The sequence below is a fragment of the Papaver somniferum genome, chromosome 9 (genome assembly GCF_003573695.1).
Source record: "Papaver somniferum cultivar HN1 chromosome 9, ASM357369v1, whole genome shotgun sequence".
Taxonomy (NCBI): domain Eukaryota; kingdom Viridiplantae; phylum Streptophyta; class Magnoliopsida; order Ranunculales; family Papaveraceae; genus Papaver; species Papaver somniferum.
Genome location: NC_039366.1, coordinates 607,043 through 632,347, shown reverse-complemented (window position 1 = coordinate 632,347; position 25,305 = coordinate 607,043). Strand labels below are relative to the sequence as shown.

At 36.9% G+C, this 25,305-nt stretch overlaps 3 protein-coding genes, 1 long non-coding RNA gene and 1 other non-coding gene across 5 annotated transcripts; 3 read left to right on the top strand and 2 right to left on the bottom strand.

The window, feature by feature from the left end:
• LOC113310544 (U-box domain-containing protein 13-like) lies at positions 1 to 3,669 on the top strand. The gene is made up of 4 exons (XM_026559246.1): positions 1 to 412; positions 1,378 to 1,494; positions 1,618 to 2,067; positions 2,193 to 3,669. The coding sequence occupies exons 1-4, from the start codon at positions 95 to 97 to the stop codon at positions 3,300 to 3,302; spliced, it is 1,995 nt and encodes a 664-aa protein (XP_026415031.1). The 5' UTR covers positions 1 to 94; the 3' UTR covers positions 3,303 to 3,669.
• A 172-nt stretch (positions 3,670 to 3,841) lies between these two features.
• TRNAF-GAA lies at positions 3,842 to 3,914 on the top strand. The gene has a single exon. It is a non-coding gene; the product is annotated as a tRNA-Phe (tRNA).
• A 5,937-nt stretch (positions 3,915 to 9,851) lies between these two features.
• On the bottom strand, positions 9,852 to 12,917 carry LOC113309105. The gene is made up of 2 exons (XR_003340321.1): positions 11,456 to 12,917; positions 9,852 to 10,714 (listed from the first exon to the last, which is right to left on the bottom strand). It is a non-coding gene; the product is annotated as an uncharacterized LOC113309105 (long non-coding RNA).
• Positions 12,918 to 19,245: 6,328 nt separating this feature from the next.
• Positions 19,246 to 20,312, top strand: LOC113309885. The gene is made up of 3 exons (XM_026558405.1): positions 19,246 to 19,315; positions 19,417 to 19,923; positions 20,209 to 20,312. The coding sequence occupies exons 1-3, from the start codon at positions 19,246 to 19,248 to the stop codon at positions 20,310 to 20,312; spliced, it is 681 nt and encodes a 226-aa protein (XP_026414190.1).
• A 3,752-nt stretch (positions 20,313 to 24,064) lies between these two features.
• LOC113309884 (F-box protein At5g07610-like) lies at positions 24,065 to 24,980 on the bottom strand. Its single transcript, XM_026558404.1, has 2 exons — positions 24,953 to 24,980; positions 24,065 to 24,858 (listed from the first exon to the last, which is right to left on the bottom strand). Exons 1-2 carry the CDS (start codon positions 24,978 to 24,980, stop codon positions 24,065 to 24,067), a joined length of 822 nt encoding a protein of 273 aa, XP_026414189.1.
• Between the last annotated feature and the right edge of the window lie 325 nt (positions 24,981 to 25,305).

Below are 25,305 nucleotides of genomic sequence, written 5' to 3'. Positions count from 1 at the left end.
CTCCCTTTTCTCTCTCTAAAATACCCCTTTCTCTCTCAGAGTCTCTGCATCACCAGAGAGGGACTCTGCTTCTTCTCTCTGTGAGTGACTAGTAATGGAGACAGGAGTGTTAGTACAGAAACTCATTGACACAATCAATGCAATCTCTAAAATATCTGATTACAGATTTGTTGTCAAGAAACAATACACAAGTTTAGCTAGAAAACTCAAGCTATTGCTACCATTATTTGAAGAAATCAAAGATTTTGTAGATCAGATCAATGTAGATACTCATGGTGAGAATCAGCAGCAGAATAATGATCACGATGAAGATTATGATGATCTGATGAAATCATTGATGGGTTTCAAATTAGCTCTTGATTCTGCTGTTAATTTACTCACATTTGGTTCTCAAGGTAGCAGGATTTACCTAGTAAGTATTCTTTTTGAACCAATCTCTTTGAGTTACTTCAATTTGTGATTTTAGGTTTTTTTTTTTGGGTGAGATTGATTTGATTTTGATTGTTTATTGACTATTTTGGGAAGAGATTTTGAATAGGATATGTTAATTACTTGAATGGGTTTGAATTTTTTTTGAAACTTTATGGATAAAAATGGAAAAAAAGTGATCTAATTTTTAGGTTTGAATATCAATTGTGAATTGAAGTTTTTAGGTTACTAAAGTGAAACTTTTAGTCTACTTTTTTTCTTCTTCTGGTCTTGTTTTAATTGGTGAAACAGTCATTATTTGGGGGTTGATCAATGAAGAATTTGAAAATGATGATGATTATTGGTGTTCAAATTTGACTAGAGAAACTAGCCAATGGTTTTTCAGTCAAGAGGATACCATTCCAAGGATGATTAATTGACAATTAGGTTATGGTAAACGTCGCTGAGGACTAATTTTGCTTTGATAGTTTGTGTGGAAATTTGATCCAGATTTGTCAATGATTAAGAAGTTGGATGGTTAGCTTTTGTGCACCGAGCATGGGGATTTGACCTTACTAAACCTGAGTGCGTAAATGCTAAAAGATGTATTTAGCATTGATTCGAAAATCGGTTTATCTCACTATAGATGGCTGCTCTTTGCGGGCAAATTCTCTTTTGATGAACTTAGTACTTGTTATATCTCAGGAAGTGTTGAGACGTGATGTTTTGTGTAATGAATCTTGAGTAGGCTGTGAACTAAGATAAGATATATGAATCATTTGCCACATAATGTCTTCTGAAGGCAGCATGCTCCATAGTCTAGAATATGGTGTTTAACCTTGATCCGCAATTACTTTTAGTATGTGATTATGGACTTATCTTAGATATAGTTACAAGTGTAAAGTACTACCGGCTGGGTTCCAAATTTGCAGCTCAAAACCTAAAGAGTTGATCCCTTTCATATTTCAGGTGCTGGAGAGGGAGCAGACAATGCGCAAATATCAGGAAATATCGGCTCGTTTGGAGCAATCTTTGAGTGGGATTATCTTGGGAAAGCTTGACATGTCAGATGAAGTGATGGAACAGGTACATATCCATCCTACAAAGCACCTGGTGTTCTTGTTAATAACCTTAGACTCGCCTTTCCCATGTTTTAATATGATATGATACATTAAATAGTAATTAGAAAATCTTTTTCACTTTCTGCAGGTTGATCTAGTTATTTCCCAATTCAGAAGAGCCAAAGGGCTGGTAGATCCACATGATGTGGATCTCTTTGTGGATCTTATATCCGTTTACAGAGAGAGCAGTGGTGCAAATACAGATGCGGCAGTCTTAAGGAGATTGGCCGAAAAATTACATTTGATGGACATAAATGACCTAAAACGAGAGTCAGAAGCATTGCATGAGATGGTAGCCAGCAAAGGTGATGATCCTGGGGGAAGAATAGAAAAGATATCAATGCTACTGAAGAAAATCAAAGATTTCGTGCTGTCTGAAAGCCCTGATATTATTAACGGTGAAAAAGTCACTCCTTCAAGTGAAAAATGCCAGGCATCAAATCTTAAGAATTCTAAATCTCTTGCAGTACCAGATGATTTTCGGTGTCCGATATCACTGGAGATGATGAGAGATCCTGTCACGGTCTCAACTGGACAGGTATTCACACATATCTTTTTATTCTTTAATTTTTTTTTTATAAAGACAGTAGTACAGCTTGATCCCGTGCAATTGTATTTTGAATTCCGTCTTTTAACATCTACTTGATTTTGCATTTGCTGCAGACCTATGAACGTGGGTGCATTGAGAAATGGGTTGAAGCAGGGCACGTTACTTGTCCGAAGACACAGCAAAGCCTTACTAACTTGACCCTCACTCCCAACTATGTCTTGCGTAGTCTCATATCTAAGTGGTGCGAGTCCAATGGTCTGGAATCACCCAAAAGAACAGGAAATTGTGGGGCCTATGCCACTACCTCTTTCTGCACTCCTGCGGAACGTGCTAAAGTTGGCATTTTACTTCGCAAGCTTCAATCGGGGAATCTGGAGGACCAGCGATCTGCCGCTGGTGAGCTCCGTCTTCTTGCCAAGAAGAATGCTGACAATCGTATTTGCATTACTGAAGCTGGTGCAATCCCGCTACTCATAGGACTGCTTACGACAGTTGATCGCCGTACCCAGGAGCATGCTGTTACTGCACTCCTAAACCTTTCCATATGTGAGGATAACAAAAGTTGCATCATAACTTCTGGTGCTCTACCTGGTATAGTTCATGTGCTCAAAAAAGGAAGCATGGAAGGACGAGAGAATGCAGCGGCCACACTTTTCAGCTTGTCTGTTTTGGATGCGAACAAGGCCACAATTGGCTCATCGGGTGCTATCACACCGCTTGTTGCATTACTTGAGGAGGGTAGTCAGCGTGGTAAAAAAGATGCGGCAACTGCACTCTTCAACCTATGCAAATACCAAGGGAACAAGGGAAAGGCAGTTAGGGCAGGATTAGCACCAGCACTGTTGAAGCTTCTAAAAGAGCCTGGAGCTTCAATGGCCGATGAATCAGTAGCCATACTGTCGATGCTTGCAAGCCATACGGAAGGGAAGGCAGCTATTGGAGCTGCAGATGGTGCATTATCTACCTTAGTGAATTTGATTGGAAGTGGTTCCCCTAGAAACAGAGAAAACGCAACTTCAGTTCTTGTTCGGCTGTGTTCTAGTGAGCAAAAACATTTAATCGAGGCACAAGAACTTGGGATAATGGGTCCACTTCTTGACCTGGCTGAAAACGGTACAGAAAGAGGTAAAAGAAAGGCTGCACAGTTGCTAGAATGTATTAACAGGTTCATTGAAACCCGGAAGTTAGCTGACGCAGAAGCCACCGAACACGTTCAGGGGTAAGCAGACCCGTCATCATTCTTTTGGTAAGAGCGCGTAATATAAGATGAGTTCACCATTTCTTCTCTTGGTTTCTTGCCGCTGAGGAACTAGGAAGGATTTTGCTTGTGATTAAGAAGGGGAGGTGGCAAATCACCTGCCCTTGCATATTAGGTAATTCATTTTAGTCTGTCGGAGGGTGCAGTCTATTATTCAAATCAATGGATGAAGATTTTTAGAGCCATCCAAAGAAATCAGAGGAAAGCTAACATCATCATGTCATTGACATATATGTGCAATGTATAAATGTTCCATTTTTTACTACTACTACTTTGTAAACAACCTCAATTTTTTTCGTTCCCAAGGAAATATCAATGTGTCATTTTATTTTCGCTGTTCTTTGCTTAGGGAAATCTGTTTATATCTAACATAATAATGAGAAACTGCTGATGATCAGCTCAGCTGCATAATGTTATGGAAATCTACCTTCAGAAGAGGGATTGCCCGATTAGTGTGACTTGGAGTTAGTTAAGAAACAATGTTTAGTGAGAATTATCACGACTGCGGGGATAGCTCAGTTGGGAGAGCGTCAGACTGAAGATCTGAAGGTCGCGTGTTCGATCCACGCTCACCGCATTAACCTCTTTTTTTTTCCTTTTTTTTTTTGGCACCTTCTAAATTTTTATAAATATGGGTGCCCAAAACTCAAGTTCGCAAGATTGTCCTTGGCATTGCTTGCTTGTTTTCCCAAAAGCACTCTGACAGAGAGTTGTTTAAGAGATGTAAGGGCTGGTGGATGTGCTGTTCTAATCAAATACACCTACAGATGTGAATGCGGGAAGATGTATTTAGTTCACAACACCCGCGGCAAGCATGGTCCTATGCAGTATGTAACTTGTTGCCCAAGATCGAATCATATTTCGAGAGCGCTGAAGGCATATTTTATTTTTATTGGGGTGGTAGTTTTCTTCGGTCCATTATTTGTGTAAGAATTCTTCCTCATTGTATGTATTTATTTCTAAGATTAATGGCCCTCTACTTTTAGAAAAGAGATATACTTTCACTTTTTCATTTTAGTCTAAAAATATGCCAAATTGAAAAAGTGAAAATATTTCTTGACCAAATTGAAAAAGTGAAAGTATCTATTTTCCAGATACGAAGGGAGTATTATTCTTCATTTCATCTTCTTTATATTTCTGTTTTAGAATTCTATGATGACTGGAATGGTGTCCCAAATTGGGAGCGTTCTAGACCATGGCATCTGACATACCGTTTCGCCAAACATACTTATTCCAAATTGCCCCCCAGTCCAATTTTTCTCTTTTCGCGTAGTCTGCACTGTAAGAACTAGGTTGGGTCAGTTCTGTGTTGACACTGGTAGTATATTATTTCACATGTCTACAATGACATAAAATTTCTTAAAGTTGGAAAAGGAATACACATGCTATAAAAAGATATCACTCGCTCTATCAATTAACCAACATAATTCAAAGAGTGATGCAAACACACAAAGCGTTATACAAACACACATGGACATTAAGAAATCTAAATCACATATAAAAAGATCTAAAAATCACCAATACAAAGAGATTTGAAATAAAAAAAAAAATCTGAATTAATTCACAAAAAGATTTAAAATCAAAAGGAACAATTTCAGACATGACAGATATAATAACGTTTAAAACTTCAAATCACATTTTCATATTTGAATAACCTAAAACGTAAGTCTACATGAAAATACACATTTTATTTAATCAAAAAATAGATAGAAATCAAATACTCAATCAATTAATCGAAGATATAAGATTTAGAGTGTTATTAGAACACATAGATGAATAAATGTGTTGTATACAATCATACATAGGTTTAGTTTCATATCATGCACCAATGAACAAAAATCAAAATAAAAAGCGTTTTAGGATAAACAAAACCTAAGAAATAACAAAAATCAAAACAAGATAAAAAAATCAACAACATGTAGATCGTATTCGTATCATGCTTTCAAAAAAACTCAAAAATCAGTAAGAAATCAAACAATTAAGCACTCCAAATCAGTAAGAGAACAAGCAATCACAAATGCAAAAATTACCTAAGATTGAAATCTGTCGCAGAAACGATCAAAATCTGATTATTCTCCTCCAAAATTTCTCTCTCTCTCAATCTTTTCTAAATCAAAATCTCATATAAAAAAAATCAATTTAAAAACCTGTGTTTAAATACTCGATCGCTGGAAGGTCAGTTCTGAAATATTTAAAAACTGGAGATTGCTAGAATTTGGATTAACTTGTCAAGATTTTTACAAAAAAGTGAAACACGAGGATATTTGGATTAGAGGGTCCTGGGCTTTGGAAGGGTGGACTAGAGCGTCCAAAGCCCAACCTCTGGAGTCAGTCAACTTGCCTTCTTTTGGACATGGCGCAGGGAGTAGGGTGAGCATGAGCCGATTTTTACCTCATCCGCATCCAATCCAACTCATGATAGATTTGAAATTTGGCATCCGCATCCAATCCAACATCTAACGGATAATCCAATGAGTTTGTTTTTGTCAAATTTATAGTGAAGAAATAAAACAAACATAAATGACTTTTTATAAAACCTACACATTTTACATATATACAAATATAAAAGCGTCATAGACAGCACTCCTAAGAAACATCTTAAAAATTCCTAAACTATCTATATATTTTTTAAAAATTATACAAATGATCTTAATCTAACGGATATGGATGTCCAATGAATTTTGAATGTTGCATCCGGATCCAATCCATAATTTGTTGGATTTCAAAAATTCCGCCCACACCCAACCCATTAGTGAACCGTCCAGACATCCATCCTGAAACATACACGGTTGGTTCCGTTAAATCCGCCGATTACTATGGGCCAAATGCTCACCCCTGGGGAATCCAAGAAACTAATTTTGAGAGTCGGTGCACTGGCCAAGTTAGGCTTTAGATCAACTTTTATCGGATTTTTTATAGCCCGAATACTGCTATATAACAGTTGCTGTGTTTGTTAGGGTTTCTTAGAGTTTTACCATCATGTCATCACCACCGTCATCACCACCACCTCGACCAACTTCATCATCAATTATCGGAAGCAACGATGATATCTTAACACAATCTCTGATTTGCCTTCCTAACAAGTCACTGCGTAGATTCAGATGTGTATCGAAACAATGGTACTCGCTCATCTCAGGTAACTATTTCATTCAAAAACGTCGCAGTCGTAAATACCGCCACCGTTCTATCAACGGACTGTTCTTGCACAGACGGCTCGATCCATGCAGCATGGATAATGCCTGGAAATTTGACTTTATCTCCATGGATCCAAACGTTAGTGGGAATGTTGTGTCCTGTACAACCTTCAGTTTCGTCAATGATAAGGGAGGTATACAAATCGAACAATCTTGTAATGGTCTTCTGTTGTGTAGTACGTTTCATTTATACAACTTTGGCTTCAGGATTGGTCAAAGCGTTCGAATCTACTATATATATATAATCCAACCACGGAACAGTACACTACCTTACCTCGATTTGTCGATCCGGTTATAGACCGTATTTCAGTGTTAGTTTAGCTTTTAATCCGATTAAATCACCTCATTACAAAGTTATTTGCATGCTGAAGAATGGCAACTACGATTACGAGATACGTATCTACTCTTCGGAAACATGTTCATGGAATATTATTAAGAAAGTTACCAATGTAGATGACTCATTGGTTTATTTTGATATTGAGAAAGAAGTATTTGGAGAAGAACCAATGCCAACACTTAGATTCGACCATCATTATCTATGAGCGGCATTATAGTACTGGATGGCATTGGCATAGAGAATACAATATCACTATCAGTAGATTAAGAAAGTTACCATGTCTGAAGAAGATTGGGTATAACAACATCTCAAAGAACGATGTCAAAGCGTTACTTATCGATGGTGAAGAAATTGAAGAAGAATATGAGTCGACGAAGTTGGTTTTACAAATACGGGATAAAGTTTTTTCTTTGGATCTTGGAGATTCGGGGAACATCAAAGAAATTCATGACACAGAACCTGGAGTACTCGATGTTCTAGGGTTTTTGCAACAAGTCATTCGCTACGGTCTGATGATGAAATTATAATGCTTAAGCTAGCTCACGCCAGTTGTTTTAGCTTTCCTATGTGTTCACTGTTAATTAGTTTGAGCGTTGCTCAAAGAAAACAAATCAAGCTTCAATTTTATGCCAGTTAATGGATTTCTTTTTTCATTTTTTTATCTGTCTAGAGGGTTGTAAATTGTATGGTATCACAATATAGACGTTTACACTGCACCGCTTATTTGTGCCCTGTATTTTGACAATATTCGGCATATCTTCCTAGATGGTATGGATCAGCAGCCAGTTAGCGAAATCCTGGAATAATAGAGCGTAAGATTAATGCAGAATATGCAGTACCGGCATTTCATAGTGAACTCCAATAGTGATATCTAGTCTAGTGAGTATGACATATTGCAAAGCCCTGCTCATATATTCTTGTGGATCGTCTAAAGGTTCACCATCATATAAGGAAACTCTAGGACCATATGCATTTGCTATAGAGATGAATGATGCAGTAGAAATGAATGATTATAACTAGAGATGAATGATTATAGCTAGAGACTACTCTTGTACTAAGCTGCAGTAATTTTTGATTTTCAAACTCATTTTTATGATGGAAACACAGAAAATGTACCTTCGAGAGTATTATTGGGTTTCAGTACTGATGGAGAAATTACTGCAACTTCTGTCTCATGAAATATGGGATGGGGATTTGCCAAAAGAAAAAAATTGACCATGGACAGCCCATTTTGTTACTTGGTTCTGGACTTCTGGGTCAGTCTCGGGCCGACTGACAGTGTATCTTGGAGAAAATGTTAATGTGAAACTTAATCTAAATCCTTGGTTTACAAGGGTCGAGCATAATTACACAAAGCTCGAGTAAGTGGCTAGCAACCGCCAAGTTTCATAATCATTCTTTTAGATGTAACAATCAAATGTATAAGACCAAAAAAAGAGAACGATTTTTTGGGACTATGATTTTTTTTGGGACCATGGTTTTATTTTGGGTAAAGGCATTAGAAGTAATTTTAGGTCACCCCATATCTAGTTATTTATTCAATACCTAATCTACCCTCTTAATTAATTTTAGATTATGATTAGTGAATGATTTAGTTAAAAATAATTAGTGAGATTAAATTAAAAGATGTGTTTATTATTAGTTGAGTAGAATTATTGAGAGAGTAGAGTTAGAGAAGATGAAAGAGAAAAACATGGAAAATAATTTTTCTTTTCCAATTCACTAAGTTTGAGTATTCAAATGATGAAAACTCATCTGATTCTTCATCTCCATCCTCTCCTAGAAAATTTGTTAATCTTCAAAATGATCCGGATTTGAACTGGATTTTGAACAGTTCGGTTACTTTATATGAAGAACAAGTAATCGAACTCATCTGAAGCTGTAGTTCGGTTGCTCCGTGAGATGAACAAGTAACCGTACTCATCTGAAAGTGTAGTTCGGTTACTTGTTCCAAACACGCAGGTTACCGAACTCTCAAAAAATAGAATTTCTAGGAGCTACAACGTTATGTTCGGTTGGTTCGCAAACTGCATGCACTTTTGATCTAACCGAACTTTACGTAATATAAGAGTATATAAGTTTACAAAGTTCGGTTCTTTCGCAAATTTGAACCTAACAGCTAACCAACCGAACTCTGAGTTCGGTTTATGCGATAAAATTGTCAAGTTACCGAACTTAACAAACAAAAAAAAAAATGTGAAGTTCCAGCGTTTATTGGCTAAGTTCGTTTACTTTGTAGTTTTAAAAGTTTTTGCGAACAAACCGAACTCTATTGGCTAAGTTCGGTTATTTTGGAACTCAACATAGTGGCCACAACAACACAGTTCGGTTAGACTGGATTTTTTTTTCGGTTCTAAGGGTGGAGTTCGGTTACTTTGTAGTTTTAAATTTTTTTGCGAAACACCGAACGGAGAGTTCGGTGACTTAGTTTTAAATCCAATAGAACCGAATTGTTCTTCGTGTTCTTCATTTTCAAGAAGTTCGGTTAGTAAACTAGGGTTTTTTGGAAAATCGGCCTAACCGAACATGGCTCTGTAACTCCTATTAAAACCCTATTTTGATGATTTCTATTCGATTGAAGCAATCAAAATCAAATTAAAGTGAAGGGTTTGTTGGAAAATACCTCCGGAGTGGTCCCATGGCAGAATCAGGTTGCGGCTGACGTCTTTTATACTCGATAAAATTATTATGTAACCGAACTTAATTGTGATTGTATTGATGTTATTACATTTCTTAAATAGGCGGTGGCGGTGGTAATCGGTGGTTGGTGGTGGTGATAATCGGAGGTGGTGGTGGTAATCGGCGGTGGTGGTGGTGATAATCGGAGGTGGTGGTGGGCGGTGGTAATATATATAGGTGATTATTAGGTTGGTTTTAAATTAAATTAAATTAAGGGTAGGTTAGTCATTTCAACGTTTTAGGACACCCCTTATCACTATAGGGAAGGTGGCCTAATAAAACCATGGTCCCCTCAAAAAAACCATGGTCCCTAAAAAATCATTCAAAAAAGATTAGCAAAAGTATAACATCCAGAGCATATCAAAACATTACAATCTGTCCATCTAAACCTCTACCAGACCAGAAAAGCAAAATCAAATTCAGAAAGCATAAAAGCCAGAGTTCATCCAACCAACGGAAGGGTGTTTGACTGCCTGCCTGTACGTAAAAGCAGTGCCGTCTTCTCATTTCAATCTTCAAGGTTAAAAGAAGGGTGGACAGATGTATCCTACAAGACCAAGGTGCTCCTATGATTAAAATCTAAACACAAAGACATAAAAATATTTACTCTTTGTTTTTTGCAGGTTTCAGAAGTCACAAAACTGCCTGCAGTGCCCTCACTGTAAACTCCACAGAAGACAAAGAGCTGCCATGTAGATAACCAGCATCTTTGGGTAGGTTTCATTTACCATTAAAGAACTCGTGCATTACCAGTTGCAGGGATTTATACACCTCCACAAGGCTAGCAAATTTCCACTGAACATCAAAATGCCAAGCACTTGAACAGAAAAGGTCACCCTGTGTTGGGATGTAACTGGACCCAGGTTTTGGTTGTGAGAGGACAGATAAGAAAAGTGCTCTGCGCTCGGGAGCTCCAAACTGCATAAACCATGCTGTCAGGAACCATAATATCTCTTCCGCGGTCAATCTCTTATACCAAGACTATATAACACATTTTTTTTTTTTTTTGCCAAAGAGAAACTATTTTCAGTTGGAGGCTTGCAGTGCATCAGGACAAGCAGCTTCTAGCTCGATAAAAAGCTTCTCTTAAGAAACCAACATTTCAATTTGCAAGATTGCTCCAGGAAGACCAGCTGACTGAAGCCAAACACTGGAATGATAGTGCAACTGAACAAATTGGCAAAAGAAGAATTGTGTGAAGCATTCCTAAAAGCAGAAATAATCAGCAAACACAGATTGCAGCGAAATGCAAACAGGGATCATCTCACCGGATCAGAATTGTGTTGCTATCACGAAGAATGAAGATCTATGCCCATATACAAATGTTTTCATAAGGTAGCCCTTAAATGCATCTTCTAAAGATCGGAAAAAATTGCTCTATACTTGCATAAATGATAGAAAAATCACTATTTGGTAGCTATTTTTGACAGTGGCGTCACCAAGACTTTGGGCCATGACAACCACCCTACTGGTCATTCATTTCGAAAATTTAACACCTATGAATGATAGGCACATTTGCTCTCTCTTACACCGGCTATGGAGTTGGTCTAAATGGCTGGGTCTGCTTTCTGGCTCAGCTTTGCCCATTTGGGAAATGTTTATCAGAAAATCCGGAGACATTTCTAACTTAGTATGATAACTAGAGGAGAAACGAGTTGCAAAACCTCTTTGAATTTTAAAATGAAGAACACAAATCATACAGAAAGAGTATCATTTATCATGGTAGATAACTAATATAAAAGGGAAAGTTTGGAAATTTAGAGGCTGCATCAATGAGATCATACTGCAAATACATAACAAAACAAGAGTGTCATCTATCATGAGAAGGAATTAAACTAAAAGGGGAATTAGAAAATTTATCAAGACAATTGATAAAGAACTAAACTAAAAAGAGAAACTAGCATATACCTGAAAAGACTTGAGTTGCCACTTTCATAATCTTTGTACTACCAACAGTTCAACCAATATTGATAAAAGCTTGATGCAACATTCTTTTCATGACAATTTAGGCAAACCTCAGTTGTATCTTGATGCCAACTTAAAGCTTCTTGAACGACCTTTTGCTGAACCAAACTCCAAGCTTCATTCAAATTAAAACAGTCAACTGATCAATTTCCTTACCAGGTTTCATTATCCCACACACGCATTCTCATCGAATAGTGAATACAACTTCTTCTTCTACTATTTTTACCTTAAAAAAGAAGAAGTTGTTTTCACTACTAGATCAGAATGCAACAATAGAATTTCAATGTTTTTCCTCTTCAAATGAAGAAAGCATATCAAGATATAAATGTAGAAATCGAGAAGAAACATTCACAGCATAGTATCTGGGAAATCCAGACTCGGATTCATGATGTTTATTGATTCCAACATCATACACAGGAGAATCCGTCCTCTTTCAGCTACTGGTTTCAGCATTAAGTTTGCTCCTGTTATTTTTATGTCTTTGCTTTTCACCACTTTGAGTAACTTCATTCTGCAAACCCCGCGCTTCGGATTCTATCTTTTCAGAATTATGCAATTCTACACATCCCAATATTGAACTTTCCTTTCCACTCCTCAGGACTATGCTCTCCAAATTCGAACCAACACATCTCATTGTTGAATTTTCATTTTCCATCCTCAGAACTCGACTCTCGAAACCGGAAAACTTCTTCCTCCAATATTCAGTTGCATCCACATCTTTCGCAGCAGTACTCTTCCAAGTTTCTATCTCCGCTAGTTTACCCTGGAGTTTAGTGCACTCACTTTCTTCTTCTCAAGGTCCACAGACAAATCCAAACACTAACGCGTATAATGCTCCAGATACCAGAGGAATAAGGGAGCCTTTGGTTAAACAAACACATCCCAACATCTTTCCAATCTGGTTTTGAATATCTTTAGATACCACAACCCAAATTGAATTAATCTTCAATGCCATTCTGTATATATCCTTGACACTTTGTCAAAATTTTCCCTGCCACAAGATACTGACATCCTATCTTCATTCCATAGATCATCTAGTCTCTTCATGATTTCAACATTTAACTTGTTGTGATTATGACAGAAGTCATGCTTTTTCAGGACCCAATTTCATTTTTGCTATATTTGGTTCGGTTTGATTGGACTAAAAACGCATTTAGACTTGTGAATAGCCGATTGATTTGTCTCGTATGTTGATTGTATTCTTTAATGGATGGGTTCCATAAACAAAGAAACCTCATATCATCATTATAAAACAAAAAATAAACATTACAAGAAGAACCACATGGATGAACAGAACAACCTGGAGATTCAGATGTGAAATCTGGTATTTCAACTTCATCATCATTTACTAATTCAATCATTTTTCATATACCAAAGAAGATGAGAATGAATCGTAAATCTCAAGATTGAAATTATAATCAAACACTTACAGAATAAGCGATGGAGTTTGGAGATCACATCTTACTGAATCGCTTCATATTGCTTCAGATTTGATTTGCTAGTACATAGTGAGCGCCGGGGAAAGATTAGGGTTTAGGAAAACTTATTTGCACTCTATCTTTGGTTTTATCACAGCGGCGGATACGAAAGAAAGTGGTGATATTTACTGCTTCGATGGACTAAAAGAGGCCCGATGTCTTTGATTATGCGGGCGGGCTGATTTGATGACATGTCGTGCCGGACTTACTTCTTTCAAATCTTCACGATTCTCGTAATCTTGAGACAATCTATAAGCAATAATGTTTACTGACGAAGGATTAGGATTGAGTTTCTTAAAAATGTAGTCATTTCTATAAGTTATGACAAGCTAACCTTAGACCAAAATCATTGGGATCAAAGACGAACCATTCATTGATGATGTCTGAAACCAAAGCGTAGTCGTGTCTTGACCGGAGTCCCAGAGGGCTTTGTATCCACACCCTTCTTGCAAAGTAACACTGAATTAAAAGGTGCATAGTTGTTTCTGTAAAGGATTTGCAAAATGTGCAGGTTGTGCCTGCTTCTCTAACAAATCGAGCGATATTATCCTTGAGAGCTAAAGCTCCACTCGCTAATCTCCATATGAAATGTAATATCCTCGGGCTTACTCCCATTTTTTCCCGAAATGTTTTCCAAACCAGATTATTTTCTACACAAAATTGGTTAAAAAGACCAAAATCAACAATTTTTAGGTGAAATGGACAGTTAGATTTTGATACTGTTTAAATGAACAAAAATGTAAAAATAGGCAGGATTTAACCAATTTCATCGTGCCAATTTTCAAATATTTTTTTTTTATTTTTAATTTACACGGGATGTATCCAGTTTCATCCTTGCTATTTTTTAAATTTAAGATAGGATGAATCCAGTTTCATCCTTGCTATTTTTTTTTTGTCATTTCATCCAAACTATTTTTTACTCGTCCATTTGAACCGTGATTTAAAAATATTTGGAAAAATGACTCATTTTCCGTATTCTCTAAAGATGAAGTTGAAATCCAAATCGGATCGAAGAAGTTTATAAACATACTTGAACACAAATGTACCTGTCGGTGTATAGGTCCAAATCAAACGGTCCTCACAATAGATTTCTCGTATGTGTGTGGATGTTATTGTTACAACCTCAAGTTGTGAGAAAGAGTTCCTTAGCCTGTAAACATTCCAAGCCTTGCCATCCTCGCTTATAAGCTCCCTGACCTTGGATATATTTTGGTGATCATGAGTTGAATTTGGCTTAATTTGGGTTAGATTTGGTCCCATAATTTGTTAAGAGAGAAAGTTGTGGTCCCTAATATAGGTAAGGTATTAATCTATAAATCTTTGACTTTCCATTTTTATTTTCGTATAATATACCCAAAAAAGAAAAGGGAAAATTAGGGGGAGACCCAAAAAAAATAATATTCTCATTCTCAGGTCCACAATTAATTTTGTACACCGTGACACCCATAATTATATGAAATTATTATATGAATCAACACATAACTGGTTACGCATACTATCATTTCAGGCATAACTCGTTACACAGCCTAATTTTTCAGGGGTATAATTGACAGCGCAACTTGGACATAACATATCTGAAAATCCACGCCTTAGAATTTTACAAATTTTATATTGTTGGAAATCTTTTAAAAGAGCTACGCCACGAGTACAAACAAGAATATCAAAATTTTGTTTTTAACGAAAAAATCGGAGGTGATCCTCATTTTAGGGAATTTTTTTGAAAACTTGATACTTAACCATTATGCAGTCACCAAAAACGATGCATAACACATTCTGCAGACGCATAACGAATTATGTAACCATTTTCTCCACTGCATGACAAATTATGCATTTGGATAACAAAATTATGCATCTATAACAAGTTATATTACCATTTTTTTGGTTGATTTTAGCGCGTACATATAAAAAATTGATGCATATTGCAGTATGCATCCATATGTTAACCACATCATCATCTTATTTCATGTTTCATTAACTCCCGCGCAAACCATTATCTTTCAGTTATTCTGGAGCTCTTGGTCAAAATCATGTGTTTACACCACCATCTTCTTTCATGTATTTACACCATCATCTGCAATTAAACCTTCTTCACAACTCATCCAGTATTGCTTACTCCAACTCAATTCACGGCTGAGAGTTTCATAAAAATCTGAAATTCATTTCAAAATCTTCACTGAAAACAAGTTTTGATCATAAATCTATGATGACCAAACCGTGTTCTACAAACCCATTTAGGGATTTTTGCAGTTACCATTAATAACAGTAGTGAATTGAAATTGTAATGAAGAGAATCGGTAGTAAGAGGGTTCGTCGTTAATTTGAAGAAGAAAACCGTTTGGTGCTGCTGTTGAGATGAATCGAACTTAGGCATGAATTTGTTCTCGAAATCAATCGAATCTCTCCCTTTTTTTGAGATCTAGGTATAGTGGAGAAGAAGAAGAAAAAAAGACGAAGAAGAAGAAGAAAAAAAGAAGACAGAAACAGAATTCTATATATTTTGGGTTTGAGAATAATTTTGTACCAGAATTTGGGTGCGCGCCTGTAATTTTGGGAGCGTGGGTTTCACAGTAGAAACATCAGGGAGAATGGGTCTCCCTGTAGTTTTCACAAAAGAAAATCAAGTTTATATTTTAGAAACAGAGGGAGTAAAAAAAGCCTGCTCTATCTGATATACCCAAAAAAGAAAACCAACTTTTTATTTCAGAAATGGAGGGAGTAAAAGATGCCCGCTCTATATGATTCAACAGGTTACGACTGATCTGATGCCATGTTGGGTCGGACCTTAAAATGCAACACATCAACACTAGAACTTTAAAAGATTTTAATGGTGGGTGGTTTTGTGGGGTTCACCTCTATGCAATTTCATCTCAGAATTGAACACTGAAAATTACTTGTGTTGTGAAACTTCTATTATTAGGTTCACTTGTCCTAAAGAAAGCTTGTATAAGGAAATACAAGCCATAGGGATGCTTTTGGTATTGGTAGGATTTTATGCTTCACTTCCTCTCTCAACTAATGTTGTTGCTACTACTGCCCATTCTTCCACTCACGAGGGAATACATAAAGACACAAGAAAGTGTTAAAAAAAATAAATTTCCAACTGTCCATTTTTTGAGGAGTTGTTAAAGAATTTAGGGTGGATGTAACTCGTCCAACCAGTGATACTGCATATATATTTAGCAAGTCTTGACATTTCTAGATGTGATTTTACTTCTTAGAGCGTAATGCCTTGTTCTTGACAAGGAATTTGAGCTTTCTTGTCATGCGACTTTGTCTAGATTATCTTCAGATCCTGTTTAGAAGCTATTTTATGAACATATCCATTAACAGATATAACAATACATATTCTCAAGAAACTTCCATAAACATGATGCTATGGTTATTCAAATAGGAAATATTGGGAGGTACACGCGATTTGGCCATGGGCTAAACGACGCCAAGTTATATGTGTGCTTACCTTATCAAACTATTCTCTTGTTCCTTCATCTAAAGGTAATGCGTATTCTGTAACATCTGCAACTTTAATCGTTGAAGTAGCTTGAAATGCCACCTGATTGTTCTCAAACAAGTTCATACATTATATACATGAATGGAGTTCGACTGAAGAAGAGATCATATATGACCTAGGAAGAACAAAATTTTAAAGGGAATTTTAACAAACTGCCACACTTCCAATTTCATGTTTCAAAAACTACCACCGTTTTTTCAAAGTTTATTAAATGCCACAACTGTTAGTGTTTCCGTCCGGACCCACCTAATTGGTCAAAAGTTCGCTGACCAGGTCAAGATTCTTACACCTGTCTATATATCGACGACTCAAGAATAGCATCACGAGATTATTACACGTGGCAGTGTGTTAATTTACTATCCTATCCTTCACAGAATGAAACCACAGCAAGGCTTTTACTTTCTCATTCATTTCGTTCTCCCCGTGTCTCTCTTTTCCACCGGAGAAACTTAGGTTAGAGAAAACTAGGGTTCTACATAGGGATTTGGTTTAGTTTGTGAATCTGAGTGAAGGGTTTTGAAAAGTTCAAGATGAAGAAGAAAAAGAACGGGAAGAACAACCAGTTGTATGTTTTACTAAAACCCTAACTTCTTTATTTTCAATTTCTGAAGAAACCCATCTTTTTTTTCCAGCTTTTTTTGTCTTCTTTTCATTTTGTTACTTAAAACGATGTTGTTGCATGTTAGGATTTTGAATCTAAGCATGAGTTGATGTTTGGTTTATTTTCTGATTTTGTTAGGGTTAAATTTTCTCTGAAATTTTTCTGTAATTTTTAATTAGGGTTTGATTGTTTCAGTAGAGTTCATAGTGAATCGAAGCATGAGTTCAATATCTGAAGTTCATTTGTTTACTTATGATGCAGTGATGAAACATATTATCCATATAGAGACATCAGCGTGTTGGTTATCTACAGTAATATGACTTTGTTCTTCCCTCACATGGATAGAGAAAAAATTGACCTCAAGGAATTTGAGCAGATGTTGCGTGTTAAGTTGCGCCTAACTGAAAATGAAATTCCTAGTTTATATTGGATGATAGAACCATGTTTTCCTGAGATTATGGATAGTAATGAGGACTTGTTTAAGTTCTGGGAGCATGCAATACCTGATGATAAAGGATTTATATGTTTACATTTGAAGATATTAAATTCTGAATTCGGTAATGACAATGACTTCATTGAGGCTGCAATGGAACAACCAATGAAAGTAATTGATAAGACTCCAAAGAAGTCCCATAAGAGGATTGCTAAAAAGCCAGTTTCAAAGGAAAAGTCTGTAAGGAGATCACCAGAAAAGACTGTAAGGACATCACCAAGGTTGCAAGCTCAGTCAAAGTTTGAAAACTCAAATGAAGGAGTATCTAGGAAATCTTTTGTGGATCTGTTAAATGAAATGAAATCTCAGGGTTATTCTTGCGTTAGTCAAGCCAGTGTTGTGGGTTCTAGCAGTGTACCAATTCAAGTGACTGAAAACTTTAACCATGATTACTGGGTTGATGCAGTCAAGAATACTGATGCAGTGAACCAGATTGATGCAGTGAACAACAATGATGCAGGGGTCAGCAGTGATGATGATGAGGAGAATGTGGTGTTAGAGAACACTACTTTGGATGAATGTCACCCCATTGAAGACCCAAATGATCCACCAATATATGACAGTGATGAAGAGGATGATATTGATTATGAAGATATTGTCAAGACATATAAAGTTGGAGATGAAAGTAGTGATTCAAGCAGCGGTGAAGAAGATGATGAAGAAGGTATTGAAGTATTAACCCTTTGATGTTTATAACTTATTGTCTATTTCCCCTTTCTTTAAATGTTCTAACACTTTGATGTTGTTTGTTAATTACAGTTTCTAATGATGGTGGGAGTAGTGATAATAATGATTGTCTTGAAGCAATAGATGATAAAGATGTGAAAGCGAAGTCTGATTACAAGAACTGGAAAGAAGACTTCAATATGCACAGTGATGAAGAAGAAGAACCCTTATTCCCTGTAGAAGAAGAGGTGGCTCCTGTTGATCCTACAAAGGTTGAGGTAAAGTATGCTTTTAATAACAAGAAGGCATTTAAGAAACATCTTAGGGGTTACTGTGTAAAAAATAATTATCAGTACACTGTTTACAAGAGTGACAAAACTAGATTAAGAGTCAGATGTACAAAAGAGGGCTGCAGGTTCTATATTTCATCGATGCTCTCCCCAAATGGTCATTCATACGGAAGGACATTTAGAGACTGATTCACCAGGGACACAATCAATTAAACATTGTAAAAAAAAATGTTGTAGTTGACATTCCATGCATGTATGAATCATATAGTCAGTCATACATCTCAAATAATATCATGTGAGAGCACAACAAGGTTTCACTCTTCGGAGAACAAAACCGGAGATAATGGTCGATAAGTTGGAGTTTACTTCACCCTAATCACCCCACTTGTTTGTATACTACATTTTCACATCTCTGACAATTGAATATGTACGATCGAATATGCTTCAAAATAAAATAACCTACGTTCGAGTCTACTGGTTTTACATGGCTCTTGCCTGTTTTGCATTGATTTTGTCCATTATCCCAACAATCTTCCTTGAAACTTCTAACTCTGGATATAATGGACAATGTCGACATACTAGTGTATCTCATTAAAAGTCAAACCATTTTTGTCTCATTTTAAATACACAAACCAAAGTACAGACAAGTACAGAACTTGACACATCTCTCTAGCTCTTTCTCTGTCAGACAAGAGAAATGGGTATATGGCAAGCGGGAGCTGCAGGACTGCTTTTCCTTCAACTTCTGATAGCAAGTGCATTTCCAGGTAATGCATATGAAAAAAATATCATAAATGTGTTTCTCTCATTCATTCTTATCACTAAACTTACAAGTTTAACTAATAATTTGTTGTTTTGTCCTATATAGATCTTCAAAACCCGGACTTTGGAATACCACCAACAAACCCATTTATAGCACTGAATTCAACAATCAAATCCATACTAGGATGGTCATATCAAGGCACCGTAAAGTATGTCATTTTATCAAGTTCGAGTGAAGAAGGAAATCCAATATATTTAGGAGAAAATGGAAAGGTTAATCAAACATTTAAAGAAAATAAAGAATCACATCATTATCTACTTACATTTAATCTTCGACCAGCTCAACCACATTGTGCTAATCCTACTAGTGTGACCGTATCTGTTCCAGATAAATCAGTTGTTGTCACTTTTAATGAGAAATTCACTGGGAATCAAAGTAGTTGGCAAACTCATGGTGTTTCTTTGGGTATTCATGGAAACGGAGAGTTAGTTAATCTGAATCTTGAAAGTCAAGCATCTCGCCAAACTAGTAACACCACTGTTGTGACTAAATGTGGTGTGCTTTTGGATTCATTCATTCTCAAGAACATTTCGAATCCTATCAATAGTTCTGGTGTGTACACAAAAACTTCCTTGATTCACTTTTTTTGTAAAATATTATTGTTAATGTTTTTTAGACCGAGATAAGTGGCGTGTAAGAACGTTAATCCTAAACATGTCTAGTACTCGGTGATGGAACATGTTCCGTCACTAAGTACTAGACACTCTCATGTCTCCGAGGCATTGCATTGCCGTGTCAATGTTTTGGACATGAAAAGAGCATTGCTTAGTACCATTTTTTGTTTACTCTTCTGATTTTCAATTTTTATTATCGGGACACTTATAACACTGGATATAGGTGATTATCTTTCACAGCAAATGTGTGGAGATGAGTTTCTTATTTATATTGATAGTTCATCAGAACTATTTCAGAAACTGTTACAGATGCTACATAGATGGTAACAAACAAAGAACAAGTTTTTGCTAACTATAAGTCCTAGTTACAAGGCTGTAGAGCGGTTGCTGTTGCAGACTTGCTCAGTTGAGAGTCTTGAGAAAGACTCGCAACAGTATGGCTAACACCTCCCCTGAAGTTGTACCGGAGTTGACGATTGTGCATCTTGTTCCGAATATAGTGAAACCTTGTAGAAGAGAGCCCCTTCGTGAATATATCAGCCAGTTGGTCTTTAGAACATATAAACCGCACCTGTAACTTCTTGTCAGCTACTCTTTCTCGCACAAAATGATAGTCGATCTCTATGTGCTTAGTACGTGCATGGAAAATAGGGTTTGCAGTGATATACGTCGCACCAAGATTATCACACCACAACGTTGGAGTTGTTGTAGCAATACCAAGTTCCTTAAGTAACGATTGAATCCAAATTACCTCAGAGATAGCAATGGCAACTCCCCTATACTCAGCTTCCGTGCTATATTTAGAGACAGTCTTATGTTTTCTGGCACTCCAAGAAATTAAGTTTCCACCAAAGTATACACAATATCCACTTGTAGACCTGCGATCATCTATACTTCCAGCCCAGTCCCCATCAGAGTATGTATGTAACGAGAAGTCCCTTGATGATTTTAGATGTAAACCATAGTCGACGGTATGCGTCAGAAAACGAATAATCCTCTTCACCAGCTCCCAATGCTCCACATATGGCTCATGCATGTATTGACACAATTTGTTAACTGCCACTGAAATGTATGGCCACGTTAGATGTAAATATTGAAGTGCACCAACAACACTACGATACAATGTTGGGTCTGCAAACTTTTCTGAGCCAAGTTTCTGAATCTTGACATTTGAAGCTAATGGTGTAGTCACCGATTTAACGCCATCAAACTTGGTTCGTCGTAGAAGATCCGTGACATATTTGCGCTGAGTTAAAACAATATCTGATCCTTGCATGAGAACTTCGACACCCAAAAAGAAAGACAAATCACCCATGTCTTTTATAGCAAAGGCTTTACCAAGATCTGCAATGAGCTTGGTAATCATAGCTGTATCCGACCCTGTGACTATTATATCATCGACATACACCAAGAGATATATAGTGTAAGAATCTGACAGCAGTACAAACAATGAACTGTCATCAATTGAGGCTTTAAACCCAGGATGCAACAAGTAACTGCTGAGTTTTGAAAACCAAGCTCGGGGAGCTTTTTTAAGTCCATAAAGAGACTTGTGCAGCTTACAAACATGATTGGGAAAATTTGGGTCTACATATCCCGGCGGTTGCTTCATGAAGAGATCTTCTTCCAAATGGCCATGTAAAAAGGCATTCTCAACGTCCAATTGTTTCAGCTGCCACTGATTCATTACAGCAAGTGATAACACAAGTCGAATAGTACATGGTTTGATGACAGGGCTGAAAGTTTCTCCGAAATCAATACCTGCCTGTTGATTGAAGCCTTTCGCCACCAAACGAGCTTTGCGACGCTCTATATTCCCATATGGGTTTTGCTTAACACGGAATACCCATTTCGACCCAACCACATTCATGCCAGGCTCATACTTAACCAACGAGTGCGTACCATTTTGAATAAGAGCATTGATCTGATCATCCATCCGACACCTCCACTTTGGATCTTTGTTCGCAGCAGAAAAACATGTTGGCTCCATGAAATCAGACTCAGGAAGAGGATACTTTTTTGCTGTCAAGCACAGTTTTTGAATGGGTTTTGAGATTCCTTCCTTAGCCCTTGTAACCATGGGATGAGTGACTGCAACTTGCTGATTTGGTTGTTCAACTTCCTGCTGAACATCATGATGTATCTGATTCACCTTATGTGCAAGGGTTTTTTGGTGTAAAATAGATTTCTAGCTTATCCTAGACTTGCTTTGCCTATCCAGTCCACCAACTTCAGCGAGCACTTCAGGTGTAAGAGTGGAGTTTATCCATCCAACCAACAGTGAATCACATGCCTCATGTTCTGTAAAAATATGGGTTGATATCATCACTATCAGGTAGGGTTCTAGCAGGTTTTACCTTGGTTCTATCTATAAAACCCGTGAGACCATATCCCTTTAGGATAGGTTTGAAGTATGTCTTCCAAAGAAGATGATTGGTTTCTGTGTGTTTGAGAGTTACCAGGTGATGAATCTGGATTTGTCGAAGGCTAGTTGTTGTAGCCATTAGTGGAGTTTTAGGGTTTTTTTTTTTTGTAGGTTCTTTTTTTTGTGTTTTTGCGGAAGCGTTGGATCGACAAGCTGATACCAACTTAGAAAACTGGATATAGATGAATATCTTCCACAACAAATGTGTGGAGATGATTTTCTTATTTGTATTGATATTTCATCAGAACTATTTCAGAAACTGTTACAAATGCTACATAGATGGTAACAAACAAAGAACAAGTTTTTGCTAACTATAAGTCCTAGTTACAAGGCTGTAGACCGGTTGCTATTGTAGAATGGCTCAGTTGAGAGTCTTGAGAAAGACTCGCAACAGTATGGTTAACAGGGACATAACCCGATAGCCTTGAGCAAATAGTAGGTTGTAGTTGCTCATGAAACCCGGCACAGAGACCTTGCTTATATTAGTAACCCAAACAACTCCGAGTTGAGAATCGCTTGTATGTGATTGATGCATATGTTTTTTCATCAAAAAAAGTAATATATATACGTTCATCAGTTGATATGTAACTTTTTGCTAACATTCTAATATAACCGACACAGAAGATAATGGTGGATTTGGGTTCCCGCCTGAGTTAAACAGCAGAAAAAAGAATTTGTTGCCGAATGATGGATTCAAATATGGGCCAGCATTTCCCAACAATTCCTTTGGTGGCGTTCTTATTGATGCAGAATCAAATCAAAGTCAGTCACCAATAAACCAATGGGAAATATTAGGAACGGTGAAATACGTAGCTACAGAGAATAGATATCTATTTCTTGGAGGAAATGCTGCAGTCGAGCTTGTTTCTGGGAAATCAAGTGGGATACAAACAACAGTTACGCTAAAAAAAGGTTCCGAGTATGACATGGAGATTTCCATTGGTCATTCTAATGAATTATGTCCTGAACCATTTGAAGTGCGTATTGAAGCAGGACAACACATAAGCATTTAATGTTAGGAAATATACGAGGTTATCAATGGGTTCCGTTCACAATCACTGCAAATTCAAGTGTTACTCCTATTAGTATCCAAAGTGACAGAACAACAAAAACTAAATATGGTGTTTTTTGTGGTCCTGTTATTGATAGAGTTGTTCTTCTTGCGTCATATGGCTTGAAACTGCAAATCAGCGTTCTTTTTGTTTATCTTGCGTTTCTTGTCACTCTTACACCACTTATCTGGTAAGATATTATTGTGAAAGAGCGAGACGTTTGATTATGATTGCATTTATGTTTGATTGTTGTTGGTTTGTGATTACTTGTTTATGAGTATGGTCTGTCAGCTGAATTTCATTTTGCAGTGTTAGTTTCAGTGGTGTTGGACATAATTAAATAATGGTTTTTTCCTTCAAAGTTTGATTATTGTAAGAAACTCGTCTACATTGTTATTTCAATCAATTTTTACAGCCCTCTACCTAGAAAGATCAAAAACAAGAAAAGAATTTATGAACTGGCTCACAAGTGTACGAGCTTCTCAGCTTAACAACATCAAAACCAACTTTGTTTTGTTTTTCTTCGACCAATGCTCAAACTAACAGTATAGACACATACCAAAGTTGATACAACTCACATGAGCTTAGCTTCAACGAAAGCGTTAAATTTCATCATCAGACCGAAGCAAATGACTGGATATACCGGAAAGCATGAACGACTTTACAATGCGAAAACCTTGAATAACGAGTAGTTTAGGTTCTGTATCATAAATTTCATTAATGCTCTCCAAATCTCCAAGATCAAAAGAAAGAACTTTATCCCGTATTTGTAAAACCAACTTCGGTGAATCATATTCTTCTTCTGCTTCTTCGCCATCGATAAGTAACACTTTGACCTCGTTCTTTAAAAAATTATACTCAATCTTCTTCAAACATAAAACTCTTAATCTACGGATATCGATATTGTATACTGCACGCCATCCAGTACTGCAATGCTGCTCGTAGATAAGGATGGTCGGCTCTAAGTAAACCGGATGTTTAGAAAGCTCAACATAATACAAATGACCCTTGCACTCACCGAAATACAAACTAGTCTTACTTGATTTCGGAAGTAAACAGCCTGGCATCTGTTCTTCGGCAAATATTTGTTTCTCGACATTGAAATAAACCAAAGAGTTACCTACATTGTGCCAAATGAAAAATCCATTCCAAAAGACACCAGAACCACATATATTAGGCAACGAGTGTGAATGTTTAATGACCTTCCATGAACATGTTCCCGAAGAGTAGATTTGTATGTCATAATCGTCTTTCGCATTCTTTAACATGCAAATAACTTTGTAATGACGTGATTTAATCGGATTAAAAGCTAAACTAACACTGAAATATGATCTATAACTGTATTTGCGATTAGGCCTGTCAATGGATGCTAACGTAACGGAAATAGGCTCTGCCGCTGCCGTTTCCGTTAAAATTTAGCGGATATCCGTTACCGTTCATTTCCGGCAGAAATAAGAAATTCAACAACGTTACCGTTACGTTGGACTTACCGGATAACGGATATTTTTCCGCTGCCATCCGGTAAGTCACAGGACAGCCACAAAACAGGCTAAAAACACAGAACAAGTACACATAACAGCTTTAAAATCCAACAAAACAGGTTCTAAATCCATGCCACACCAAAAAAAGACATACAGATGTTCATGCCATTGCCACACAAGAAAACAAGTTCATAATCTTCATGTTTTCTTTGCAAAAAAAAGACATCTCCATCTCCATTTGAAGAAGAGAACCCTAGTTTCTAATCAGTAATCACACAGAGGAGATGATGATTTCTAAGGCAGAGAAGACGATGCTTGATTCAGCATCCGTAGTTTCTCTCTTTTTCTCTCTGAGAACTTTT